We start from the raw sequence: 25,722 nt of genomic DNA, 5'->3' as shown, positions 1-25,722 counted from the left end.
CTGGCCTTGTAATAACATGAGACCATTTTGGTTGTTGGTGTCAGATATCTTTTGATCTTGAGTTCTCCCTCCCACTTGCTTTCCCAGAGCAGAATACTGGGACACTTTCCAGAAGGGCGCTCCTTACAGGATGCCCAGAAGGACTGTATTTAACTCTTGCTATTGTGGCCTGGGGACAGCCTCCCCTCCCCCAGGGCACGTAAGAGCAAAGAGTCATGTGGTCAGTGGGTGACTCCGCAGAAGTGACCGCCTCTGCTAGAAGCTTTCCTTGACAGTCTCTTGTTAGCCGGTTGGCCGGAGGGCCTGCTTCCCATGGGCATTGCAAGTGCCACAGTGCGGGGCCTGGCTTTGTGCACCCAGGAAAAGTCTGCAGACCCACAGCCCTCCGCAATAATTCACCAGACCAGAAGCCACTGATGTACAGAGAACATTTAAGAAAAATGTATTTTATGTGAAAAAAAAAAAGTTAAAACTCTGTATACTGTATCAGCAGCTTTGTGTAAAAATGGCAATCAAGAGAGTCTAATATATTTAAAACTTTTTTTAAAAAAAATCCTTGTGGATCTTTGATATTGTATTGAAGTAACTTCCAGGTAGCACCACGCCATGCGGCAGTGGTGAGCCCCGTGTTCAAGACTGTGGCTCGACCACATCCCAGAGGGGCGCACCCCTGGAGTTGCTTCCAGCTGCCAAGGCCTGTGACAGAATTCGCTGTTAAGAGTTTTTAATTAAGATTATTAAATTCCTTTTAATAACACCTGTTTAGTGTGGCTGTGGTCATTGCTATGAGCTTGCTTGAACCCTAATGATCTGAATTCATAAAACGGTAGTGCCCGGGATAAAGGGCAGGGGAGGGTTCCAGGTCCCTGATCCCACCACAGAGGGCTCTCCCAGTTGGCCCCTGAATCAGAGGGAGCTCTGAGGGCTCAGATACAGAGAGGTATCTTTCTAGACTGCAAGAAGGTGAAACCTGGTGAAGTCAAGAAAAGAAGGGTGGTTGAAAATGAGCTTCACTCTGTCAAATGCTTCTTTTGAAATTAACATGGAGCCCTATAATAGCTCATATAACATTTTCCCCACACTTTCAAATGGTTGTCTGATAACACATTTATATGTAACAGGGCTGCCCTTCTCTTCTGTTCTCTTCTTGGAGTGCACTGACCTGTCCTATCCTCTTCTCCCCACTCCACCCCAGTCCTTCTCCTCATACAGTTTATAGTGGGGAAGTAAAATACTACATACTACTTCACATTATTACAACAATTCAGCAGGTGAGACCGTGGTTATTCTCACTTCTGACCTTAGGCAATAGAGAGATTGACAAACTCTATGGTTGCACAGCCCCAGGCAGTGGTCATTGTTTTCATCACATACAGAAGTTTGTTGGTGTCTTGCAAGAGGATGAAAAAGGATGCCGTCTTGGACCCTTCCGGATGCTGGCTGCCAGAGCAGGGACACACAGAAATCTCCACACTTGGGCTTGAAAAATTTCATAAACAGGCTGGGTATGGGGAGAGAGGGGAAGAACAGAAGTATCTTTGTAGCAGCGGACATTCATCCATTTAAAAAAGTATATTGAGGACTTCCCTGGTGGCGCAGTGCTTAAGAATCCGCCTGCCAATGCAGGGGACACAGGTTCGAGCCCTGGTCCGGGAAGATCCCACATGCCACGGAGCAACTAAGCCCGTGCGCCACAACTACTGAGCCTGTGCTCTAGAGCCCGCGAGCCACAACTACGGAGCCCACATGCCACAACTACTGAAGCCCGTGTGCCTACAGCCCGTGCTCTGCAACAAGAGAAGCCACTGCAATGAGAAGCCCATGCACCGCAACAAAGAGTAGCCCCTACTCACCGCAACTAAAGAAGGCCCACGTGCAGCAACGAAGACCCAACGCAGCCAAAAATAAAATAAATAAAATAAATAAATTTATTTTAAAAAAGTATATTGATACATGATGATGGTAACGTCCCACATTTACGAAGCACTTTACAGTTGTATATATGTCTTCTCATTTACACAAAGAAAATGAGGCCTGAAAATTGGCTATTAGATTTAACACCATGGAGCTCATGACAATATTTTTATTTTTTTAAGATTTTTTTTTTGATGTGGACCATTTTTAAAGTCTTTATTGAACTTGTTATAATACTGCTTCTGTTTTTTATGTTTTGGTTTTTTGGCCACGAGGCATGTGGGTTCCTAGCTCCCCAACCAGGGGTCAAACCTGCAACCCCTGCATTGGAAGGCAAAGTCTTAACCACTGGACTGCCAGGGAGGTCCCTCACGATGATCTTGACAAGAGGTTTTGGTTGGCCAGTGTAGGAATCAGCCTGATTGGACAGGATTCAAGACAGAATGGGAGGAAGGCTGAAGATGGCAAGTATAGACAACTTGTTTGGGGCTTTATGCTATAAAAGTGACAGAAATGGGGAGGAAGCTCTAGAGGGATGTAGGGTCATGAGAGTGTTGTTTGCAGGATGAAAAATATTACAGCATGTTTGTATGCTGATAGGAATGAACCAGTAAAGCAGGGAAATTGATGATCCAGGAAAGAGGAGGGAATTGCTGGAGAGACATAGGTTAGTAGTAGGGGGATTGGCAACTACTGCCCAAATGGAAGGACTGGCATTAGATAGGCTCACACAGAGTTCATCCATAGTAACGGAAGGCCCAGTATGTGGGCAGAGATGCAGACAGGTAAGAAGATGTGGTGGGAGCATGTGGAACTATCTTCTCTGACTGCTATTATTTTCTCAGTGAAATAGAAAGCAAACTCTAAGAGTAAGAATGAGAGAAGAAAAGGTAGAGAGAAGTAGGGAAATAGAGGCTAGCAGGCAACCTTAAGGGCCCACTTGAGACCATGAATTTCAGGCACAATTGGTGGGCGTGATTGTGTCTTTCTTTTCCCCTGCACTGTATGGCGGCCTGGGTGCAGGAGGAAAGTAGGTGGAGAGTGGGTTTAACCAGGTTTGGGGTTTTGCCAGGCAAAAAACGAGGAGGCGGGCTTCCCTGGTGGCGCAGTGGTTGAGAATCTGCCTGCCAATGCAGGGGACACGGGTTCGAGCCCTGGTCTGGGAAGATCCCACATGCCGTGGAGCAACTAGGCCCGTGAGCCACAACGACTGAGCCTGCGCGTCTGGAGCCTGTGCTCCGCAACAAGAGAGGCCGCGATAGTGAGAGGCCCGCGCATCGCGATGAAGAGTAGCCCCCGCTCGCCGCAACTAGAGAAAGCCCTGCCACAGAAACGAAGACCCAACACAGCCAAAAATAAATAATAAATAAATAATAAATAAATAAAAAAAAAAAGTTTAAAAAAAATCTACCGCATCTGGTTCTTTGGGTCATTTAAAAAAAAAACAAAAAACAAAAAAAAAACGAGGAGGCGAGGGACTTCCCTGGCAGTCCTGTGGTTAAGACTTCGCCTTCCAATGCAGGGGGTGCGGGTTTGATCCCTGGTTGGGGAGCTAATATCCCACATGCCTGGCGGCCAAAAAGCCAAAACATAAAACAGAAGCAGTATTGTAACAAATTCAATAAAGACTTTAAAAATGGTCCACATCAAAAAAAAAAAAAATCTTAAAAGAAAACGATCAGGTGAGAGAAGAGAAAGCTACCTGAAAGTGTAATCAAAGGAGTGGCTATTATGACGGACCGGTATTTTTGAACGAATGAATGAATGGTTTCAATGCTGGGGAGTGGCTGGCCTCACCCAAGCTCTGAGAGACCCGGAGAAGCACGGTCAGTGGGTCAGTGTGCCTCGAGCAGGTCCCAGCCTCTCCTCCCAGTTCACATTCCTGACCTCCCTGGGCCTTGTAGGGCCGCGCTGTGGGGCGGCCGGCGTGGGGAGCGCGAGGATGGCTGTGGTCGGGCTCTCCGGCTTCAGTTCGGGCTCCCTGCCTGCCCCACCGCCCCGGGTACCACGGCCACTCAGGCCTGACATCCGCTCTCTAGTTGATCTTGATGAACTCGGCTCCCCGCAGGACCGGAGCAGAAACGCTACCTCGGAACAGGAACTTAGTCGCCAAGATAAAATTCCGGGGAGCAACCGCGGAGCAAGAACGTGGTATCGGCCGCAGTCCTGCGCCCCTGCGGAGGCGCTGGGTGGGGCAGGGCTGCGGGGCGGGGCCGGGCCGGGCCGCGGGGCAGCCAATAGCACGTCAGGGGGCGGAGTCATAGAGGCGTGCACTGCGTCCGGACACTGCCGTTACAACAAGGCAGCCAATGGGAGAGCCAGGGCGGGGCGGCGCGGCCAATGGCGCGGGCCGGTTAGATTCAAAGGTGCCTATAAAGCGTCCTGTACGCCCATACTGGCCCAAGTCGGCTTGTGTCCGAGCGCCGCCATGGCTCTGCGGTCCGACGGCCTGGACGAGCTGCCCGCAGCCTGCCTGTCGCCGTGCGGGCCGCCCAACCCGGCCGAGCTGTACAGCGAGGAGCGGCGCTTGGCGCTCGAGGAGCTGGTGGCGGGCGGCCCCGACGCTTTCGCGGCCTTCCTGCGACGCGAGCGCCTCGGCCGCTTCCTAAACCCCGACGAGGTGCGCGCCATCCTCAGCGCGGCCGAGCGGCCCGGCGAGGAGGGCGCGGCAGCGGGGGCCGAGGACTCCTTCGGCTCGTCGCACGACTGCTCCTCCGGCACCTACTTCCCCGAGCAGTCGGACCTGGAGCCGCCGCTGCTGGAGCTCGGCTGGCCCTCCTTCTATCAGGGCGCCTACCGCGGGGCCACGCGCGTCGAGGCGCACTTCCAGCCCCGCGGCACGGGCGCCCGCGGCCCCTATGGCTGCAAGGACGCGCTGCGCCAGCAGCTCCGCTCGGCGCGAGAGGTGAGCGCCGCGGCCCGGCTCCTCGGGTCACCTCGGTCCCCGGTCGGACAGGATACTCCCTTCAAAAATGGGAAACTGAGGTCTGCTAGGAGCGCGAGCCGGGTGGTCCCGGGGTCCCCGACTCGCCCCACTCTGCGTGTATCCCCTCGGATCCCCGATCTCCTCCCTGGCCGCTCCTCGTGGCAGGGTAGAGTGGGAGGAGTCTCGGTCCCCAAAAATGCGGATTGTGCCCAAGTTCCAACTCCTAACATTCACATTCCCTGGGAGGGTGATCGGAAATCCTGCTAGTTCCAGCTTTCACTTAAAACCAGTTGTCAGACTGGCTGTCAGCCAACTCTAGATCCCACTTTCAGGAGCTTCTTAGGAGATGCAATACCTAAGAAGCGCATAACCTAGCGGAAAATTCCTGAAAGTTGTCCCCAGAGACAACTGCGGGGCATTAGGAATCTATCATTGCTAGTCACCTGCACGTGTCTTTTGTTGTAGAAAGCAGATACATACCCGAGTGGCAAAGTGAGCCCCGACCCTTTTCCCTCCTGCCGGCCTGGAGGGGAAGTTGCTCCTTCAGTGAATGGGTGGGGAAGGGAGTTTGCATTTCCATAGGCTGGAAAAAAGAAAATGCAGATACCCCTGCGTTAAGTCATCTCTCTCTTCACAGTGGGTTTTGGTGCAGCTGTCTGACTCTTAGTGTGACAAGGTATTGGGGTGCAGTGGGAGGTTTTGTCTCCCTGCCAGCCAGGATGAGACTGCAGCAGGGTACTGGGTACTAGGGGTCTGGGAGGAAGAATGCGGCCCAGAAGGTGGGAGGGGCGGGTAGGGTGTGGCAGCAGACACCTTCCTCCAGAGCCATGATCAACTGCCACCTCACTTGCTGACTGGCAGTGCCCAGCTTCCTGGCTGTCTGCCTGTGCCAGAGACATGGCAGGTAAAGCCCCAGGCCACGGTAAGACTTGGTAGGGCTCGTACCTGAGTGTGTCAGACTGTGGTTATGATATCTGTGCATCAAGGCAGTTGAAGTAGCCAAGAAGGGACAAGCCCTGACTTACCAGTGTTCCTGCGCCGGGTGCTCTTTGCCTGATGGTGGGGTTGCAGTGGGTAGGGGGTACAGTAGGCTAGTGCCTTGCCTTTGTGGGAGTAGGTGTGGGCTCCAGCTGGGCTATTATCAGTCCTGCGGTGCTTTGGGTGTGCTGAGGGTCCTTTTGATGCAACAGACACTTGTGGGTTCAGCGGGAAGATTGAACAGATGGAAAAAGACACCATTTTAGGATAAGTGTGCATTCCCAACGATCACGTCTAGGGGGAGAACTTGGGCACTTGGAACTTGAGAAAAGTAATGAACGGGTCTCCATGAAAGAGAGAGGAATTGCCCTAGCCTCTTGCTTACATCCAATTTTTAGTGGTAGTGGAGGGGCACTGGAGCTAAGACCAGAGGGAAGACTGTCCATCAACTCACGCCGGCCTTAGAAGGGGCTCAAGGCTGATGCTCGGACACCTTTGTCTTGCAGGCATTCTGTAATGCATTCCTGGGTAGAACCTCCTGCCTTGCTCTGTGCCCTAGTCCAGCTACACACTTATATGTTCAAGATTCTGTATTTGGAACCTGGGCAGTTTTAACTGAGAAAGGTGGTACGTTACCTTTAAATCTGATGAGTACTTTCAATGTCTCTGCCATATGCCAGATTGCTTGCTTATTCAGAGCCTACTGTGTATTGGACACTGTGCCCCAGGGGCTGGGGCCACAGGTGAAGGACATGATCCTTGCTTGCACTTGAGAGTTGGCAGTCTGCTGGTGGGAAGCAGTGAGGAAGTTGCTGCAGGCTGAAGAAAGAAAGCTTTAGGAGTGATGGTGACCTTGGAGCTGGGTCCAAGAGGATGGGTGGGGCTTGCCGGACCAGAGGATAGGGACCGGCCCGAAAGTGTGAAAACACCTGGCATTTTTGGAGGCAGCCAAGTTCCTCACAGCTGGAGCAGAGAGTATGTGGGGGTTTAATGGTAGGAGAGGAGGCTGAAGGGAAAGACTGACGCCAGACTGTCGAGGGCTTTGCACGCTACTGGAAGGAGCAGTGGGGAGCCATTGAAGGTTTAGAGGGAGGAGAGGAGCTGATCAGATTGGTGTTCCTGAGCAGTAAATCCTGGCGAGAGCAGGAAGGAGGATGGGTTAGAGAGCGGTGAGACTGGTGTTGAGGTGGTTGTAAGGAGGGGCATAGGGATCTACATATGAGAAGAGGGTCTGTGCTAAGGCAGTGCTGGGGCTTAGGCAGGGGAAGAATTTTAGGTAGAATCGACAGGACTTGGTCATTCGATGGACCGGAAGGGTAGTGAGTGAAGGGGCAGGAGAGTAGGCAAGGCCAAGGAGAAGGTATAGGAAGAATTGAGTTTTTTTAGCTTGGGTGAGTGGTGATGCTACGAAATTAGAATACAGGAGAAGAATGAGGCTGAGGGTAGGGATGGGGAGATGAGTGGGATTTGAGACACGCTAAACTTGAGGTCTCAGACACCATCTATCTCTTTTATGTAAAAAAAAAAAAAAAAAAAAAAAAAGCAAAAACCCAAAACATAATGCTTTCTCTGCCAGGCACTGTTCCAAGTAACCCTAAGGTAGGTGCGATTATTAGCTCCATTTTGCGGCTGATGAAATTGAGGCATAGAGAAGTTAAGTTGCCCCGAGGTCACACAGCCAGGGAATGACAGAGCCGGGACTCAAACCGAGGCACAGCATCTCTTAACCGCTGTCGGCCACCACGCTCTGCCTTGTGCCATGTGGAGATAAGGAGGCGTCACTGTCCCCAGGTGGACGGAGATCTATGGAGGAGACAGGTGTTAGAGAGCTAATCTGGTGGCTGGTCCAGCGCTGCTGCGCCAGGTAGAGGTGTGGGTTGTGTACACAGGAGTGGCTGTGTCACTCCGAATACATCCTTTGAAGTCCAGTACCTATGACGGCGAGGACTGTGGAGATGTAGGTCTCAGGCTGTTTCCGGACGAGATGAGAAGCCATTCTGCGTCTGTGTTCAGATGGCGAAAGCGCTTGACGGTGTGATTGAGCACTTTTAAAGGGTCAGTTTCTGTGCTAAGCCCTTTACCTGGACTCTCTCAGTTAACCCTCCCCAACCTAAGAGGAGGCCACAATTCAGAGACCAGGCACAGAGACGATAAGTAGCTTCCTCAAGATACGGTTAGTGTGGGACAGAGCTGGGCGTGAGCCCGTCTGCCTGGCCCCTGAGCCCGGGCTCTCGACCACTCACCACTCCGCAGGGTCCCCTGCCATGAGGGAGGGTTGGTGCTTTGGTAGTTTTCAATAAGCTGGGGGGTTTTTAAGGGTTTCTTAAGATTTGAACTTTTAATTTCCATGTTGCATATTGAAGAAAAAGGAAAATGACGATGACAGGACTAGATCTCCCCTTGGCAGGAAGGAGACTGGAGTGGTCAGGGTACAGGCACAAGAAGCCAGGCTCACTTGGTAAATGGTGGTGTCTCATTCTGGCTCTGCGGCCTCAACAGATGGTTCTGGGATGGGTCCTCATCCAGGACTCATGTTGGCTGTTGGAGCCGTTTAGGCTTGTAGGGCCTCTGGCACTGAAGAGTGCTCAGTAGGTACAGCGGAGACCTCTCACGTGCACCTTTGATCATTCAGCAAGTGAGTTTGCCTGCCTGTCTGCTCTGCAAGGACTTGTCCCAGGGCGGGTGGGACCAGGGCTGTGAACATGCCAGTTCTGCCGTTGGCTCAGTTCCTGCGCACCTTTCAAAGCGTGGGTCTGCTGCGCTGAGGGAGGTACAGCACCTGGAAACACACGGTTTATGTACAGCGTGGCTTCTGAATGCAAGCTGACTTGGTGCTCAGTTGAGCTTCACCAAAGCTGGAGGAAGTACTGTTTTGGACTTTTTTTTTTTTTTTTTTCCCCCCCTTTGGACTTCTTGAGAGCTGAGATGTTTGCTCTTAGGAGAATTTTGAACTACACAGGATTTCTCCCTCACACACGTACTCTAGAATCTATCCCTGTGCTACTGTATTTGTTGATGAGTCATTCATTTCTTTGTCTCTGTTGCCATGTGAATCAGCGTTGGGCTGGGCTCTGGCCCCCACAAATCGGGTGGGAGTGGAGACCTTGCCTGGAAGTGCTGTGTGCCCTCCCTTGGTGATGTGCCGTTGCCGAGGCTCTTGGGATATTCCTCGTGTCCGGATGGGAGCTCACAGACAAAGCTCACCCTGTTAGGAGGTCCTGCACTCGCCAGAGCCATCGCTCTTAGCAGCCGCCCATTCCCTACGAGCTTTTGTTCCAAAGGGGCACTTTTGCTATGACCTCACCCTAGGGCATCCTTTTGATAACCTGAGCATTTGTAAAAAGCTGTCATCGTGTTGACAAAGAGTCCTGCCTCCTAGGAGGAGTAACAGCTGAGGATTCTGTTGGAGGCCCCCCGGTGTGCACGTGGATGTATCCAAATTAAGGCCCTCCTGATCTTGCACAATCCTCCTCTGAGTTGCAATTGAACCTGTGCAGTGTGATCAGTTCCTATTCGGAACCCAGGGCAGGCTTTCTCAACCTCATCACTCTTGACGTTTCGGACAGGATAACGCTGTTTGTTCTGAGGGGTTGTCCTGTGCATTGTAGGATGCTGAGTAGTATCCCTGGCCTCCACCCAGTGGATGCCAGAAGCACTGGCCCCGCCAAAAAATAGTCATCACGTTCAAAAATGTCTCCCCTGGGGAGGGCCCTGGTCAGGGGAAGAAGGAGTTACTGCTTTAATGGTTAGAGTTTCAGTTGGGGGTGATAAAAAAGTTTTGGAAACAGATAGTGGTGAGGGCTGACGACATTGCAAATGTAATTAAGGCCACTGAATTGTATGCTTAGGAATTGTTAAGATGGCAGTATTATATATGTTATATATTTTACAATTTTAAAAAGTGTCCCCAGACATTGCCAAATGTCCTCTGAGGGGCAAAATTGCCCTTGGTTCAGAACCACTGTCCTAGGAAATCTCACCGATGTGTGAGATGCTGCCCGCCAGACTAAGTGTGGCTGCTTTTTATCCCTTCCTCTTGGTTCTATGTGTCAGGTTAAGGATTTCGGAGTCTTTCGCCATTTCAGTTCTTTCTTCTTTTTAATTGTGGCAAAATATATGTAACAAAATTTAGCACTTTTTTAGAGTGTACAGATCAGTGGATTAAGGACATTCACCATCACCACATGCAACCATCACCACCATCCAGGTCCAGAACTTGTTCATCTTCCCAAGAGGAACCTCTGTTCCCACTGAACAATAACTCCCCATTCCCTCCTCCTCTCAGCCCCCAGCAACCACTGTTCTGTTTTCTGTCTGCCATTTCATTTCTTTATTCTTTTCACCTGGCATCCATTGGGCAGTAGAGAAGCTGCAGAATTATTCTCTGGTTCCTTTATGGATAAAGGATAAGTTCTCTCAGGAAGAAAAGTAGTAGGCCTCCTGGCTTTTTTAAAGTCCGGATGCAAATGATAGAACCTGTGGAGGGGAATCTGGCAATATTCAGCACAATTTCAGTTGTATTTACCCATTGACCTAGCAATTCCATGTCTGTGTATCTGTCCCAAAGATACACTGGCGAAAAATATGAATAGGCAGGGTCGGTGGCGGAATTAGGACTAAGACTATGACAGCTGCCGTATAAGGGCTTTCTGTGTGCCAGGAACTGTCAAGTGTTCTCTCTTGACCAAACCCACTGCAAACACTACAAGGTGGGTAGCATTATTTGCATGTTGTAGAAGCCAACAGAACGGAAGTAACTTGCTAGAGGGTACACGGTGATCAGAAGTGGAGAAGCCTGCATCCACGTCCAGGTCTAACTCTGTAGCCTGTTCATGTAGCATCTCTGCCTCCCAAGGTTTCCCGATTTAGTCAATTCAGAGTTAGTCAGCAAAACCGCCCGCAGAAAGAAGTGCCTGCTGTCCTAGGGCACTTCAAGTTGCCTGACGTTTGCTCTGCAAGTTATTTTGTGTTCTTAGTGATCATCCTTTGTGATGGGCTCAATCTCACATACTTTATGGAATACTCTACTGATCCTTCCAGGATTTAGTGTAAGCTTTCAGTCATTTGAAGACTGAACGTTAGATTTGTTTGCGATAATGTTTAATCTAACACTTTTTTTTTCTTTTTTGGCCGCACCGTGCAGCATGTGGGATCTTAGTTCCCTGACCAGGGATCGAACCTGTGCCCCCTGCATTGGAAGCACGGAGTCTTAGCCACTGGACTGCCAGGGAAGTCCCAATCTAACACTTTTTAATAGGTAGCTCTGGGGTCAGCTGGGCTGAAATTCCAGCTCCTGCGTTTGCCTAAGTGTGTCACCTCGAACAAGTCACCGAACCTCTGCACGCTTTATTTTTCTTATCAGTAAATTGGAGATAACAATTAATGGGGTTTTCAAATCTCAAGATACCTCTTTAGAGCTTCTGGCAAACAGAAAAGATTCCAGTTCCACGTGAAAAGTAACATAAACAGGGTCTGTGCAGAATACCCCAGGGACTGCTACCCGTAACCACGTGGATCACCGGGTCCCATGGTATAAATCATCGAGGGACGGTTGGGAGTGACTGAGGGAGGTAAGGCCTGAGGTTTTGTCACCTGCGATGATGACATGGGACTTGATGCAGGAGTGGCTGCTGTAGATGTGGCTGGAGAAGAGCAGGAACAGCATGGGGACTGGCGGCAGACCAGCCATCCAGCCTCCGACAGCTGGGTGTTTCCTCTTTAGGAGTCATGTTAGGACCAACGTGCACTGAGTTGCAGATGGGCTTTTGACCCTGGATCGGACACTCAAAAGCCACCACTTGCAGAGCTTTCCAGCTCTAAGAGAGCGGGTAGGCTCTTTGTAGCATAGGCTGGGACAGGGCAATACCCACCGTGACCATGTGGGCACTTGATGGGCATGGGATGCCCGCCTGCCCACGTGTCTCTCCTTTGTCCATCCCGCAGTATGACTCGGAGAGTGGGAGTGATGACCGCTTTCAAGTCCAGGTGCACTTCTAGGGCCCAGCAGCCTGCAGCATGGACGCCAACACCTAGGAGATGTGGCCAGCCCTGCAAAGCAGACACTCAGCTGGCTAGCGAATGAGCCCAGGTCATTGCTCAGTTCAGAGAAGAGTCTGTCCCTTCACAGACTTGAGAAGCCCCAGGTCTAGTTCAGCTGTGCCGGGCTTGGTTGCATGGGGGCGGGGGTGGGGCGGGGCTGAGGGCAGAGAGTAAGGGGGAGCGGGGATGGGGTCTGGAAGGAAGGAGGGCCTTCCTGCTGACTGCTTCCATGCATAGGGCTGTTCTTCCTCCAGAAGTCTTTTAAGGGTCCTGCTCTAGAAAGAGGAGGGGATGTTGGGTGCAGGGGGAGTCAGAGGAGAAGCATCTCCATCTACCCTCTAAGTACCCTGTGGGCGTTCAAACCCAATTATTTTCAACACACAGGAAAGGTTGAAGCTTCAAAACCAAACAATGAAACTAACAGCAAATTAGATACTGACTCACTACCTAACAAAGGTGGTGTTCACACAATTGTTTTGTTAAATGATAAATCAAAATTCAGTTTGGCAGGCGCCTTATGCTGTGGGCCCCGCTCCTGGGGCCCTGCTTCCAGCAACCCTCCAGCCCTCTCTAGCCCGGCCAGCTGGGCCCGCTTCCTAGGCTCTGTCCCAGTGGCACCTGGGTGCACATCCATCGGCCCCGTCGCGCTCACCTCCTGTCTCTCCTGAGGACGGGGACTGACCCCGGATTGATTTTCTCTCACTTTCTCTTATGACCTTGACTCTCATTCTCACATGTGTGTATTCAGAACCCCTTTATGAGGTTTTACTGCCACCTCAAAATCAGTTTCAAAACCTCTCTCTCTCTCTCAAGATTGTTTCTGTTTCTGTTTCCTGTTTGTGTGGACCTGAATCAGCCTCTCTCCACCCCCATCTCTCCTCCCTCAGCCCAGGGAGAACATTGCTTACCTTTCCCACGGGCCCCTTTCCCTTCTCTGTGACCCTCACAGCTTCCCGCCTGGCCCACCGTCGAAACCTCTATCGCTGATTTTTATTCTTTCAGTCTTTAGTCCTCCTAAACATTTGCTGAACCTAAAAAGCTACCTAAGTGCCTGCTGTGTTTCAGGTACTTAGGTATGTGGCCCTATGTTGCAGGAGGGGGGCCACATCTCCAAGAAACACTTCCAGCATCAGCTTCTTTTGTCCTGTTGGGTTCATCACTGAACTCATCACTCATCCTAAACCTCCTCCCCTCCGTGGCCTGTATGATCCTGACACCTTGGTTGGCATCCAAGGCCTTCCATGCTCCTGCACACTCACCTGTCTCTCAGTCACGTCCTGTCGCTCCCTCTCATGCATACTCTGCGTTCCAGCCAGACTGGGACATACCCCATCATTTCCTACATCTTCCTCTGTCATCATGTGGCTTCCTGCCGGATGCCCTCCCCTTTGCTTCTCCCCTGTCCAAATCGTCCTGATTTGTGATTCAACTCAAAGGCCATCTCCTCCAGGAATCCTCCTTTTCTCTCCTTTGGTAAACATTTGAGGGCCTGTGTTGGGTCTATGCCTGCAAGAGAGATGCTTTACTGTCTCTCCCTACCCCAAAGTGTTCCCCTGATTTCCTTGCCTGTTACAGTACGTACCATTTTCCTTCCCTGCAGCCCGTGTCCTCTCTTTGTGGGTAAGTCAGGTGCATGTCAAAGCCTTTATAGCCATCTTTCTACCTAGCACAGGGTTCAGCCCACAGTAGACTCTGAGGTGCTGGCTGCATTTGAACATCTATTTCATGCCTGAGCCAAGCCCTTTCCATGCTTTGTCTCATTTAATCCTCACAACAGCCCTCTGATGTAGATGCTAAATGATATTATCCGTATCTTCCAGAGGAGGAAACTGAGACTCAGAGAGATTAAGCAACTTGCCCAGAGTCACACAGCAGTAAGCCACAGAGCTGGGATCTGTGCCCACGCCTTTCTGCCTTTTAGCCAGTAAGTTGTTTGGCCTGAATTAGTGGGATAGATACATCTCCAAGTAGGATGTATAAAAATGCATTGGAGGATATAAACTTCTGAAGATGCCACCAATTTAGAAGGAACACTTTTTATTTTCCAAATCACTGTCTCCAGTGGGGTTTAGCTGTACCCTTTGCCAAGAATAGCTCACAGCTGGGGCTTTGGCAACATTGGAGAAAGGGAACCAGAGAGATAAATTGTCTTTCCCAGACTCCCTCACAGCAATGACTTCCTGGGAGCTGGCATTTCTGGGTCCCTCCTCCTGGTGGACAAGACTCTGAGGTGTTAGAGATGGACAGTAAAATCGTCTCTTTGTCTCTGCACTTCTTTTTTTAAAATAAATTTTAAATAAATTTATTTATTTATTTATTTTGGGGGGCTGCGTTGGGTCTTTGTTGCTGCACACGGGCTTTCTCTAGTTGTGGCGAGCAGGGGCTACTCTTCGTTGCAGTGCGCGGGCTTCTCATTGCAGTGGCTTCTCTTGTGGAGCACGGGCTCTAGGTGCGCGGACCTCAGTAGCTGTGGCATGCGGGTTCGGTAGTTGTGGCTCGCGGTCTCTAGAGCACAGGCTCCGTAGTTGTGGCGCACGGGCCCAGGTGCTCCGCGGCGTGTGGGATCTTCCCGGCCCAGGGCTCGAACCCGTGTCCCCTGCACTGGCAGGCGGATTCTTAACCACTGCGCCACCAGGGAAGCCCCTCTGCACTTCTTTGATACCCAAATACTTAAGGGGTAGTGACTCTCGGGTACTGGCCTGAGTCCTCTGGGCCCACAGAGATGAATCAGTCCCGTTGAGGGGCCTCTGCTCTCACAGACCTGTGAGTCAGTCACCTTAACGTTCAGGAAAGGAGTTAATGTGATTGGAAGAGACTCATGTTTTTACTGATGAGGTTCCGAGGAGGGCGGTACATTGCAGCTCCAGCCTGCAGAAGAGCTCCAAACCTTGGCTTCGGGGAGCGGTTTCCTAAGGTGACAGCCCTGGCTCTGACCCGATGCAGGGGCTTGTATGAGACCTGCATGTTTTGGTTCCCCCGCAGACCTGCCAGGAATTAGCTGACGGCCATGCTTTCAAACCTGCAGAGGGTGTGATTAGAGGCTTTGCTGCTGGAGCGGCCTCTCTTTAAGCAGGAAAGCCAGGAGCTGGGAGATGTTTCCCTGCGCTGAACTGTCTGGACAGCTTAAGCTCTGGACTGGTCAAGCGAATCAATGAACAGATACCAGAGGGATCTCTTGTACTGGGCACTTGATGTAGCATAGTCATTTAATGCTCACAACAAATCTGTTTTGCAGCGGAGGAAACAGACTTTCGAAACAGCTGTAATCTGCCCAAGGCCACGTGGCTGAGGTGGCCCTTAACTGTAGTGTGTGCTGAGTGGGGAAAATTGATTAGGAGGCACAAATGGAGCCGGGTCGTTGGGGAGCAGAAAGGACTGGTCCAAGGTGCAGGGCAGCATCCTTAGGACATATTTCTGTGCTCTTGTTGCGGGCTTGCGCTGCGGACAGACACCAGAGAACTTCAGAGACCACCTTTTACAGAGGAGGGGCTGGCGCTCTGGAAGCCATTTGGTTCGATCCTGACAGGTGGAGGGAGCAGACGTCATGAAGAGGTGATGTGCAGCGGCAGAGGCAGGAGGTGGGAGAATCGACTTGCCTCGTTCAATCAGTTTCAAGCCATGAGTTGGTGGTGGATCAGGTGGCCCTTTCTAGATTATAATAGAAAATCATATTACGATCCAAAATCAGACAATAAAATCAGACTTGGAGCCTGGTCTACCCAGAAGGGGGGCCTCAGAGAGACTCTTAAGTTTTTACATACCTGTTTTACAGACATAGACAACAAGTCACGTGTCTAAAATGATGGTGGGTTAGCCGCAGAACCTAGATATCTTGCTGGTCTGAGCTGAGCTTGTGAGACGGGGGTTTTAGTAAAGGAAGAGAGTTGAATGGAACAAGTTCATAGGAGGTCAAAGTAGTGGATGAATCTATAGTTTTGAGAAATTTGCAGTGTGGAGGCGAGTGGCTGGGTCAAGTCCAGATTTGTAGCATACAGTGGCCTGAGCGTCTTTGGAGACGGACGAGAGTCCACGGTGAGAGGAAAACTGACCGCAGAAGGAGAAGGAAGGAAGGGTATTGTAGGACAGGGATCCTTTCCCAGCGCTGAGACGGGGTCCAGAGTCCGGACAACGAGCTGTAAGGTGGTGTCCTTGTGGGTTGACCGCTGGCTCTTCTCTCTGCCCTGCGCCCTAGGTGATTGCAGTGGTTATGGATGTTTTCACGGACATTGACATCTTCCGAGACCTGCAGGAAATCTGTCGGAAACAGGGAGTTGCTGTCTACATCCTTCTGGACCAGGCTCTGCTCTCTCAATTTTTGGATATGTGCATGGATATGAAAGTTCATCCTGAAGAGGAAAAGGTTTGTGTTACACTGTTTCTAGTTTCACCACAGTCAGCAAATAATGACTGAGCATCCATGATCTCCCCGTTGGTGGTGGTCTCCCCGTTGTAAGGGAGGGACCTGAGGCCGTGAGAAAAGTCGTTCGCCTGAAGCCTCACAGGAAAGAAAGACAGAGTCAGGTTCAGACCTTGGCCTCTCCCTCACGTCACGATGCCTCTTAACGGGGAGCTTGTCTGTTGATGGCACGAGGCTGCCTTGGAAGCTGCTGCTTTTTTTTTTTTTTTTTTTTTTTTTTTTTAAAATCAGTCATCAATTTTATACACATCACTTTATACATGTGAAGCTGCTGCTTTTGACTGCAGCACTCGTAGGCTCCAATTTTAACCGTAAGGACCACCGTTTACGGAGTGCTGCTGGGTCCTTGGCACTGTCCTAGGCTCTTGACAGTGTTACGCAACTTAAATCCTCACAGCAGCCCCATCAGGTGAGCGGCGTTATGCCTGTGTTTCATATTGGGAAGTGGTGACACCAAGAACCCAGTGTCTACACCTAGAAAGCAGTGGGATGGAGTTTCCCCATCTGTCGGCCTGCCTGCAGCCCCAGTGTTCTTAAATCACTGTCACATGCTGCCTCTCGTTTCTCATGATTACAAAATTAGACTTATGTCCTTTGCTCTGAGCATGAAAGTAATTTGAGCGTAGGTATTTAAATGTAAGGTCATGTAACTTAGCAAGCTTGTTCTGTTCAGTAGAAAGAGGCAGGAAAAATAGTCATTTATTACCGCATTCACTTTTTCAACATTAAGCAACTTAAGAGCTTCGGAACTTAATTCATCGACTTGGTTCATCACCTCAATTCATCAACTTAGTTTCTCACCTATGTGAGTACCTACTCTGAGCTACTCATTGTTCCAGGTACTGGAAACAAAGTGGTGAGCAAAGTGAATGAAGAGGTTGGACTTTGGTTCTATAGGCTACCACGTAGGGGACATGAACTTTTACCACCTTGTTATTATCAAGCAATTTGGTTTACACAATTTTGACTGTTTAACTTCTCTTGAGAGCTCTTGGTGGTTGTTCTCCCTCAAGAGGAAACAGGATTGGGTTAAATTAGGTAGCTACTAACTTGTCACTAGTGCTTCAAAGCAAATCCATGATGGAGGTAAGCCTTGGAGCTTGGAGACGGAATGAAACAGTCAGCCCTGTGACCTGACAGTCAATTTAAAAATGTGTCAGGTGGACCCAAGGGAAATGCAAGTCAGGCCTGGAAAGCGCATCGTCATCTAACCAGATGTTCAGTCCATGCCTGCTCTGCCGCAGAGCCTGGTGAAGAAATTGAAGGTGTTGATGTTTAATTTCAAGGTGCTCTTGCTGTAATTGAGGCTGTGTGTAAGCAGCAGGAACATCACGGAATAGCCCGGCCACGGCTTTGATCGAGTGACTGGCTCTCATTCATCCGCTCAGCAGAAATCTAGGAGTATTTGCTGACTCAGTTGCCTGCTGACTTGGTTGCTGCCTTCGTGGGTGTCTGGATCCTCTAGGAAGGGTCAAAAGGAGATCTGTCTTTTTGGCCTCACCCATGTTCATCACGTCTTAGCTTCTTCCTCGGGAAGCACCACTTTGCCATGGTGGCTTCTCTCACCAGGGCCTGTGTGTGCTGGTGAATCTGCTCTTCACCGGAAGAAAGAAGTAGGGGTGACTTCTTCTGCCCTGGTGCTGCGGCTGGTCCAGAATGTTGGGTGTCCTGCCTGCAGGAGCTTGGTCACATGTTTGTGTGCAGGCACTCAAAAGTGCTTTGATTGTAAATCAACTATACTCCAATGTAAAATAAAAATTTTTAAAAATTTAAAAAAAAAAAAAGCGCTTTGACCACAATCACAGAGGCCTACATAGCATTCAGATAAGTTCCAAAGGGAAAGATGCACAAAACCACACTGAAATCTGCCCACAGTGATATTCTTTATGCTTGTTATTATATGTTGACCCTTTGAAGCTCTGCTCAGGGATTGTCCGGGAAGCCCTCCCCTGCCAGCTCCATGTGCACCTCTATGGAAGTTTCTAGATTTGTTTGTCTGTTTTAATTTTCATTTGAAATAATTTGATTTACAAAGGAGTTGGAAAAATAATATAAGGCATCCCTGAATACTCTTTGCCCAAATTTTCTAAATAGTTTACATCTTACAAACTTCAGTACAAATTTCAAAATCAGGAAATAAACTTGATACAGTACTACCATCTACTCTGTAGACATGATAAATTTCACTCATCATTCCATGAATGCTGGTTTTCTTATCTAGGATCGAATCTGGGACCATATCTTGCATTTAGTTGTCATTTCTCCTTAGCTTCCTCTCATCTGGAGCTGTTCCTCTCTTTCTTTGTCTTTTAGAGTCTTGATGCTTCTGAAGAATACTAGCCAGTTTTCTGTAGAATTTGGGTTTATCTGATGTTTCCCCATGGTTAAATTCATATTACGCATTTTGGTAAGAATATCGCAGAAACAATGTTATGCTATGCCCTAATTTTTTTGTTTTGTCTTTTGTTTTTATTTTGAAGTAATGATAGATTCACAGAAGTTGCAAAGATAGTACATAGAGGTTTCCATGTATCCTTCACCCAATTACCCCCAATAGTTACACCTAATGTAACGTACAGCATAATATCAGAACCTGGAAATTGACATGGGTACCATGTGTGTCTATTGTTTTGTGCCATTTTATCACATGTATACATATGTGTACCCACCACTGCCAGCAGAATACAGGGCCATTCAATCACCACAAAGATCTCCCTCATGCTACATCTTTATAGTCACATTCACTCCCCTCTCCGTGCCCTCCCCTGCATCTTTCACCCCTGGCAACCACTGATTTGTTCCCCATCTCTGTAATTTTGTCATTTAGAGAATGTTATGTAAATAGAATTATACAGCGTGTGACCTTTTGAGGCTGGCTTTTTTTCATGCCCTTGAGATCTGTCCAAATTGTTGTGTGTATCAATAGATTGTTCCTTTTTATTGCTGAACTGTATCATATGGTATGGTTGAACCATAGTTTCTTTAACCATTCACCCATTGAAGGACATTAGGGTAGTTTCCAGTTTTTTACTGTTATGAATAAAGTTGCTATGAATATTTGTGTATAGGTTTTTGTGTAGATGTAGGTTTTCACTTCTTTGGATGTTGTTATGTCTTGCTATAGTGTTTAATCATTACTTTTTTAAAAAATTAATTTATTTATGACTGTGTTGGGTCTTCGTTGCTGCACGCGGGCTTCCTCTAGTTGTGTCGAGCAGGGGCTGCTCTTTGTTGTGGTGCACGGGCTTCTCACTGCGGTGGCTTCTCTTGTTGCAGAGCTCTGGCTCTAGGTGTGCGGGCTTCAGTAGTTGTGGCACGGGGGCTCAGTAGTTGTGGTGCATGGGCTTAGTTGCTCCACAGCATGTGGGATCTTCCCGGACCAGGGATTGAACCCGTGTCCCCTGCATTGACAGGCGGATTCTTAACCACTGCGCCACAGGGGAGTCCTGGGCTATTATTTATTAGCAATGCTATTAAACTAAAGAGGAGGAGAAACATCAGCTTAGCTTCTTTAAACCCTTGTTAAAATGTTATCTATCACTGGCATGTTTTCTTTGATGATTTTATCCCCCCACATTTTGTTTCAAAGTCATTTCTTGGATTCTATTGTTTAGTGTCTCCAAAAAGTGAATCTTCTAGAGCACATGTCCACATGAACCGAAGGTCTCAAAAATAAATATGCATGCATAAAAAAGCATGCAAGAAGATGAACTAAATGTGAAGTAGCATTACTTGAGTCCTGAGAATCATCTGGCTTGTGTGCTGTGGGCGTTGTTACCGAATGGTAACCGTGAACCGCTGATCTGCTAGTAAGCTTGTCTGTTTGGAAATTGTAAACTAAGGCTTCTTTTATCGTGTGCTCACTGGATCATTCATTTCTTCTTCTCCCACTTCCCCCACCCACAGCTGATGACAGTTCGGACGATTACAGGAAATATTTACTATGCGAGGTCAGGAACTAAAATTGTTGGGAAGGTTCATGAAAAGTTCACACTGATTGATGGCATTCGTGTGGCTACAGGCTCCTACAGGTGAGTTTCTGACTCGTCCATGCTTATTAATCTAAACTTTTTAGAGGAAGTGTGCTATATAAAGGTAAAAGCTGCTTCTTCCTCTCAGTATGAGCCTCTATGGGCAAGCCTTTTGCTATGTGTGCATCTGTGTGTGTGAGCCTATTAATCAAAGCCTCCTCCTCTGGAAGGTGGTCGGGCTGGGATCCCCTCCCCTGCCTCGTGGTCCACAAACCTAAAGTACAGAGGTTGAAACTTGCCTGGAGACCCAACAGTGAGGGAGTCCTAGATTCAAGGCTCAGCCAGGGCTACAGTGGATGAACTGGGGCTTAACAGAGACAGGAACAGTCTCAACTCCTGTTCCTTGGGACCTTTGACCCCCCTCGTCCCTGCCCACTTGAAGGGAAGGGCAGTTGCAGGCATCAGCCTCAGTGCGGAGGGCACAGCTGAAGCTGCCCCCTTACTTTAATCCTTCACCTTGCTTCAAGCCTTGTGATTTGGTGCTTTAGTCTAGAAAGTACTGATCCATGCTTCTGGCTCCACCTTTGAAGTCTCACGTTGGCACGGCACCTGAGGGTAGAGAGCAGGGAAGTTGAATGGAGGGTGGAGATAAAGGGTGGTAAACACCGATCTCCAGAGGTTAAGATACACCATTTTTACTTAGGTCTCTCTGATGGTGGTGTGTTTTGCCACCTCTGTGTTAGATTCTGATGTTATACGTGAAGTGTGTCTCTACAGTTTAAAAAAGAAAAACGGGGACTTCCCTGGCGGTCCAGTGGTTAAGACTCCGCACTTCCCCTGCAGGGATCATGGGTTTGATCCCCGGTTGGGGAGCTAAGATCCTGCATGCTGCACGGCCCCCCCGCCCCCCAAAAAAAGAAGGATAGAAAAACGTATTTTTGAAGAAGCATGCATCCCTGAGTGATAACTATGTGTCAGCCCTGGGTAAAGGTGGGTGTGCAAAGGCTTGTGCAAGGTGAGGCCAGCAGATCAAGGAACTCTTGGTGTCTTTCTTTTCAAACAGTACTGTCATTGCTTGGAACAAAATCTGAACTCTTCTTGGAGACTTTCTTTCATAAGATGTTTGGAAATAACAGGAGGAAACTAGATTTTCACCCAAAGTAAGATTTATCTGTATTACCCAAACTTAGCTCCAAATGGTTTTTTGGCTGTTCTAAAATATAAAATATAAAAATTACCCCCTACAAATGAAATATGCTACCATTGAGGATGAGGATGAGGATGGCTTCTATTTGTTGAGGACATTTTAAAATCCTGGTGTTAGGTGTCCTGTTTACATGATTTCACTGAGGGTTTCTTTCTTCTCAGGCTCTGAAGGCAGCTGTCAAGGTGAATTTGCATTAGCCTAGGTTCTCGGTTGCAAGAGACAGAGTTGCTACTATGTTTTATGATTTCTTACGTAAAACACCCTACTCCTGATACGAATTTCTGTATCAGTGCGGTGACTTCAAGTGCAGAAAGCTAACTCAAACTACTGTATGCAAAACGGAATTTACTGGCTCACATAACTTGAAAGTGTAGAAAGGTACCATTTGTTTTCAGCTCACCTTGACGTGTAGGGGCCATGCATTCATCAGAACACTGTCTCCTGGTTCTGCTTTTCTCTAGTTGATCTTTTTGCTCTGTCAGGCTCTCCATTTGCAGGCAAAGATCCAGGCTTCCTCACGTGGCCTTTTAGTAGCTGTTTCTCAAAGAGGGAGACTTTTTCTCTCTGCACTGGTATCAGTCCTGGCAAAATTGCCTGGCTCTCGCTAGCTCACATGCCCACCCTGCATGGATCCCCGCCTCCCAGGGGATAGGATACTCCAGCCGGCCTGGCTCACCTGCCCACCTCTGTTGTGACTGGAGAGGGTGCATACATGAAGCTGTCTGGGCTGGGAGCGGGCAGGGCTCTGTTACCATGGGAAGGAGGAGGTACGCTGGACAGGCAGGGGCGCACGGCCACTTGTCAGCTCTAAACGTGCACTGAGCAACAGTGTCGTTAGAATGACAGTCCTGTCTCCCTTTGTGAAAACGGCAGCGTGGAGGAGGGACCGGGGCCAAGTCTAGGCTCTGCCACTAGCTTGCCCCTGTGACGTTGCTAAGCACCTTCCTCGCTTCTCACAGTAAGGGCGCTGGCCTAAGTGCTTTAGGAGCCCCTTCTAGTTTTTAGCAACTCTGAGGCTGAGGAGTGTAAATTTTAGCCTGATGGTTGAACAGTGGCCTTTTTACTCTTGTGTTAACGCATTCCTAGGTTATGTACTGTGTAAAGGCAACTTGCATTCACACTACATGATAGGTGTGCTGTCACCAGAGTTGTGGCTTACGTCTCAGGATATCTGGGCTTTATATTCAGGTTGACAATAAGTAAATGAAGATCGCTCATCCTTACCAGCTTCCGTTTGTTTGTTTTTAATCCTCAAGTTTTACATGGACGGACGGCAAATTAAACAGCAGCAACCTGGTCATTCTGTCCGGCCAAGTGGTTGAACATTTTGACCTGGAGTTCCGAATCCTGTACGCACAGTCAAAGCCCATCAGCTCCAAACTCCTGTCCAGCTTCCGGATCAGCGGTAGGTTTGACCATCTCATCGACCAGAAGCCACTGTGCAAGGAGCTCACGTTGGGCAACCTGCTGCGGCTACGGCTGGCCAGGCTCTCGAGCACCCCCAGGAAGGCCGAGCCGGGCTGTGAGGAGGGCCAGGCAGAGGCCGGGCGCGAGGACTCCGAGGCCTCCACCATCAGTGAGGAGGACGGCTTCAGCAGCCGCAGAGACAGGCCGGAGGGCGGGAGGGCGACCGATGCCACCACTCAGACAGAGCCGGGAGAGGAGATGCCCGCCGTGGGCATGAGTGACGTGGGGACACAGGCCAGCATGGCCACGGCGTGCACTGGCACCCAGACTGCAGTTGCTACCAGGGTGGTGAGCTCCCAAACCGCGGTCCAGACCACGTCAGCCACCACCCAGACTGACATGGACGAGAATGTTCTCTCCTTTCTGGGAACCCAGGCTAAAGAGGCGTCAGCAGCATCAAAGGTGTCTGTGTCACGATCCTCCAGTTTGAGGTCTTCCGCCTCTCTGTCCTCCCAAGGCTCTGTGGCCAGTTCCACTGGCTCCCAGACTTCCCTCAGAGCCAATGATGTCACACCTGGACACCCCAAGTACTGGAGCACCCCCCACTTGGATCTGTGCTCTAGGGACTCATTCAGAAAGTTGAATAAAGAGCGGCAGTTTCACTTTGCCGGAATCAGGTCCCGGCTCAACCACGTTCTGGCCATGCTTTCCAGGAGAACGTTCCTTACTGAAAACTACCTCAGTTTTAATTCTGGAAGTTTTGCCAGATCATCAGCTAATTTGCTGGCTGTTAGAGAAATCACGCTTTATCCCTCCTATCAGTGACTGCTCCACACGTTCAGGGCGCCTGGCTTCACCCAGGCTTGTAGTAGACATCGTCGGAGCTTCCCGCTTTATAGAATGTCTCCTGTCCTAATTGCCTTTCTTTCACCCTGATTTTCTTTGAATTCTGTAAACTGCACATTATTTCACATGCTTTATTTTTATTTTGTTCTTATCATGTATAAGCCAGGTCTTGGTTTTATGGTTTCAACACTATCGGTACAGTTTCTTTGCACGATTTTAATACTGATCTCTCTTCGAGAGAATGTTTCAGGGTTCTCAGGTAGTTCAGATAAGAGATAAAATATGTGTTGCATTTTTCTAGGTTTGTATGCCCTATTGTTTTTGAGGTTTGGAACGCTAGTTTTCATGATCAAAATCCTGTTTAGGAAAAAACTCAAAACTCTGTTTCTTAAGTGTTTATCTCTTCTTTAGGATATCTGTGTTCTTAGCATTAAACAGATGTAAACAACTCTTGTTTGGTGGTTGCTCATGTCCGTTTTTTTGTTTTTTTCTTCTCTCTGGCACTTTTCTGTTTAACTGTAGGAGTGTGTTACAAGTAAATGCACCTAATATCTATTTGTGCAGTTTTTGTTTGTTTTTTTTTAAATAGTCTTGGGGTGGAGGAGTAGATGATCCAAATTATAAAAGAGAAAATATCCATTTAAAAGTTAGATGGGGGCTTCCCTGGCGGCGCAGTGGTTAGGAATCCGCCTGCCAATGCAGGGGACGCGGGTTCAAGCCCTGGTCCGGGAAGATCCCACATGCCGCGGAGCAACTAAGTCCGTGTGCCGCAACTACTTAGCCTGTGCTTAGAGCCCGCAAGCCACAGCTACTGAGCCCACATGCCGCAACTACTGAAGCCTGTGCGCCTAGAGCCCGTGCTCCGCAACAAGAGAAACCATGACAATGAGAAGCCCGCGCACCGCAATGAAGAGTAGCCCCCTCTCACTGCAACTAGAGAAAGCCCACACACAGCAACGAAGACCCAACACAGTCATAAATTAAAAATAAATAAATAAAAGATGACAGAAAACAAGCGTCAGGGTCATACCTTCCTTAGCGATATGAATATTTATGTCACTAGCTCTATAGTTTGAATGAGGAAACCTGCCAGAAATCGCAGGTTTCTTCATGTGCTCTAGCTTGTCTTTTTCAAAGAAAAAGCTTGAGCTATTTAGATAAGGATCTTAGTTCTGTTCTTCTCTGCCAGAGAAGGAGGCCTCAGTGTTCATTCCTGGATTCACCCTGATATTAACTGTAGTGGCCCCACGAGCCTAATTTCATCAGATGGGTGTATTGACCATGATTTAGCAATCTAATATCCTGGAGTAGGGGCGAAAGAGGGCACTGACAATTATCCCAGATTCCTAGTCCAGTGGCAGGCAATGCGACTGGTTTCTATACCTGCTAATCAGGATTGGTATGCCTATGGAATCCTGTTTTTGTTTAGTCTCCTTTGTGTGTGCAGATGAAAGGAAGAGAGGTGATGACTTCCTCCTTCTTCTGATTTGACTGGAGTAGAAGAGATTGTAATAGGGGAGGGTGTTGTCTGCCACATAGACACGTGCTAATGCATCCAGATCCTGAGCCCTCCTGTGGGTTTCCATGTGTGCACCAGGATTCCCTTCCAGTCACCAGGTTATTTGCTGGGTTAGTGTCATAATTTGGACTGGGAAGCAGGCAGGACAACTGGTTCCTGTCTGGTTGTAAACAATTCTGGCCCAAGCCTCAAATAAACATATTGTTATTTGAAACCATTTACAGTTTTAGATAATTTCCTATGTGCTATCTGTGACCCTCTCATCAGTGCAGTGATTGGACAGCTGTTATTCTCAGTTTTCAGGTGAAGGAACTGAAGCTCAGATTAAGTTGCATATTCAAGGTCACATGATTGGTAAATGGTGACACAAGCATTTACCCACAGGTTTTCAGATTCTGAGTTCAGTGCTCTGTGATGTGACTATTTCTCTACAGGGAGTATGGAGGCATCAGAGGGCGTACCTTTTTTTAAATTAAAAAACTTTTTTTGGCCATGCCA

The 25,722-nt window shown here is 48.9% G+C and overlaps 1 protein-coding gene across 1 annotated transcript; it reads left to right on the top strand.

The window, feature by feature from the left end:
- Positions 1–4,333: 4,333 nt before the first annotated feature.
- Positions 4,334–24,237, top strand: FAM83D (family with sequence similarity 83 member D). Its single transcript, XM_068524671.1, has 4 exons — positions 4,334–4,819; positions 16,050–16,217; positions 20,181–20,305; positions 22,709–24,237. The coding sequence occupies exons 1-4, from the start codon at positions 4,343–4,345 to the stop codon at positions 23,682–23,684; spliced, it is 1,746 nt and encodes a 581-aa protein (XP_068380772.1). The 5' UTR covers positions 4,334–4,342; the 3' UTR covers positions 23,685–24,237.
- Positions 24,238–25,722: the final 1,485 nt, after the last annotated feature.

The sequence above is a fragment of the Eschrichtius robustus genome, chromosome 16 (assembly GCF_028021215.1).
Source record: "Eschrichtius robustus isolate mEscRob2 chromosome 16, mEscRob2.pri, whole genome shotgun sequence".
In the NCBI taxonomy this organism is placed as follows: domain Eukaryota; kingdom Metazoa; phylum Chordata; class Mammalia; order Artiodactyla; family Eschrichtiidae; genus Eschrichtius; species Eschrichtius robustus.
Note: the sequence above shows the minus strand (reverse complement) of the source record. Positions and strands in the feature narration are given on the sequence as shown.

Excerpts from the sequence above, each read along its gene's own strand:
- FAM83D (XM_068524671.1), top strand. The coding sequence starts at position 4,343 with ATGGCTCTGCGGTCCGACGGCCTGGACGAGCTGCCCGCAGCCTGCCTG. Across the intron at positions 4,820-16,049 it reads AGCTCCGCTCGGCGCGAGAG|GTGATTGCAGTGGTTATGGA; the intron begins GTGAGCGCCGCG and ends CCTGCGCCCTAG. Across the intron at positions 16,218-20,180 it reads TTCATCCTGAAGAGGAAAAG|CTGATGACAGTTCGGACGAT; the intron begins GTTTGTGTTACA and ends CCCCACCCACAG.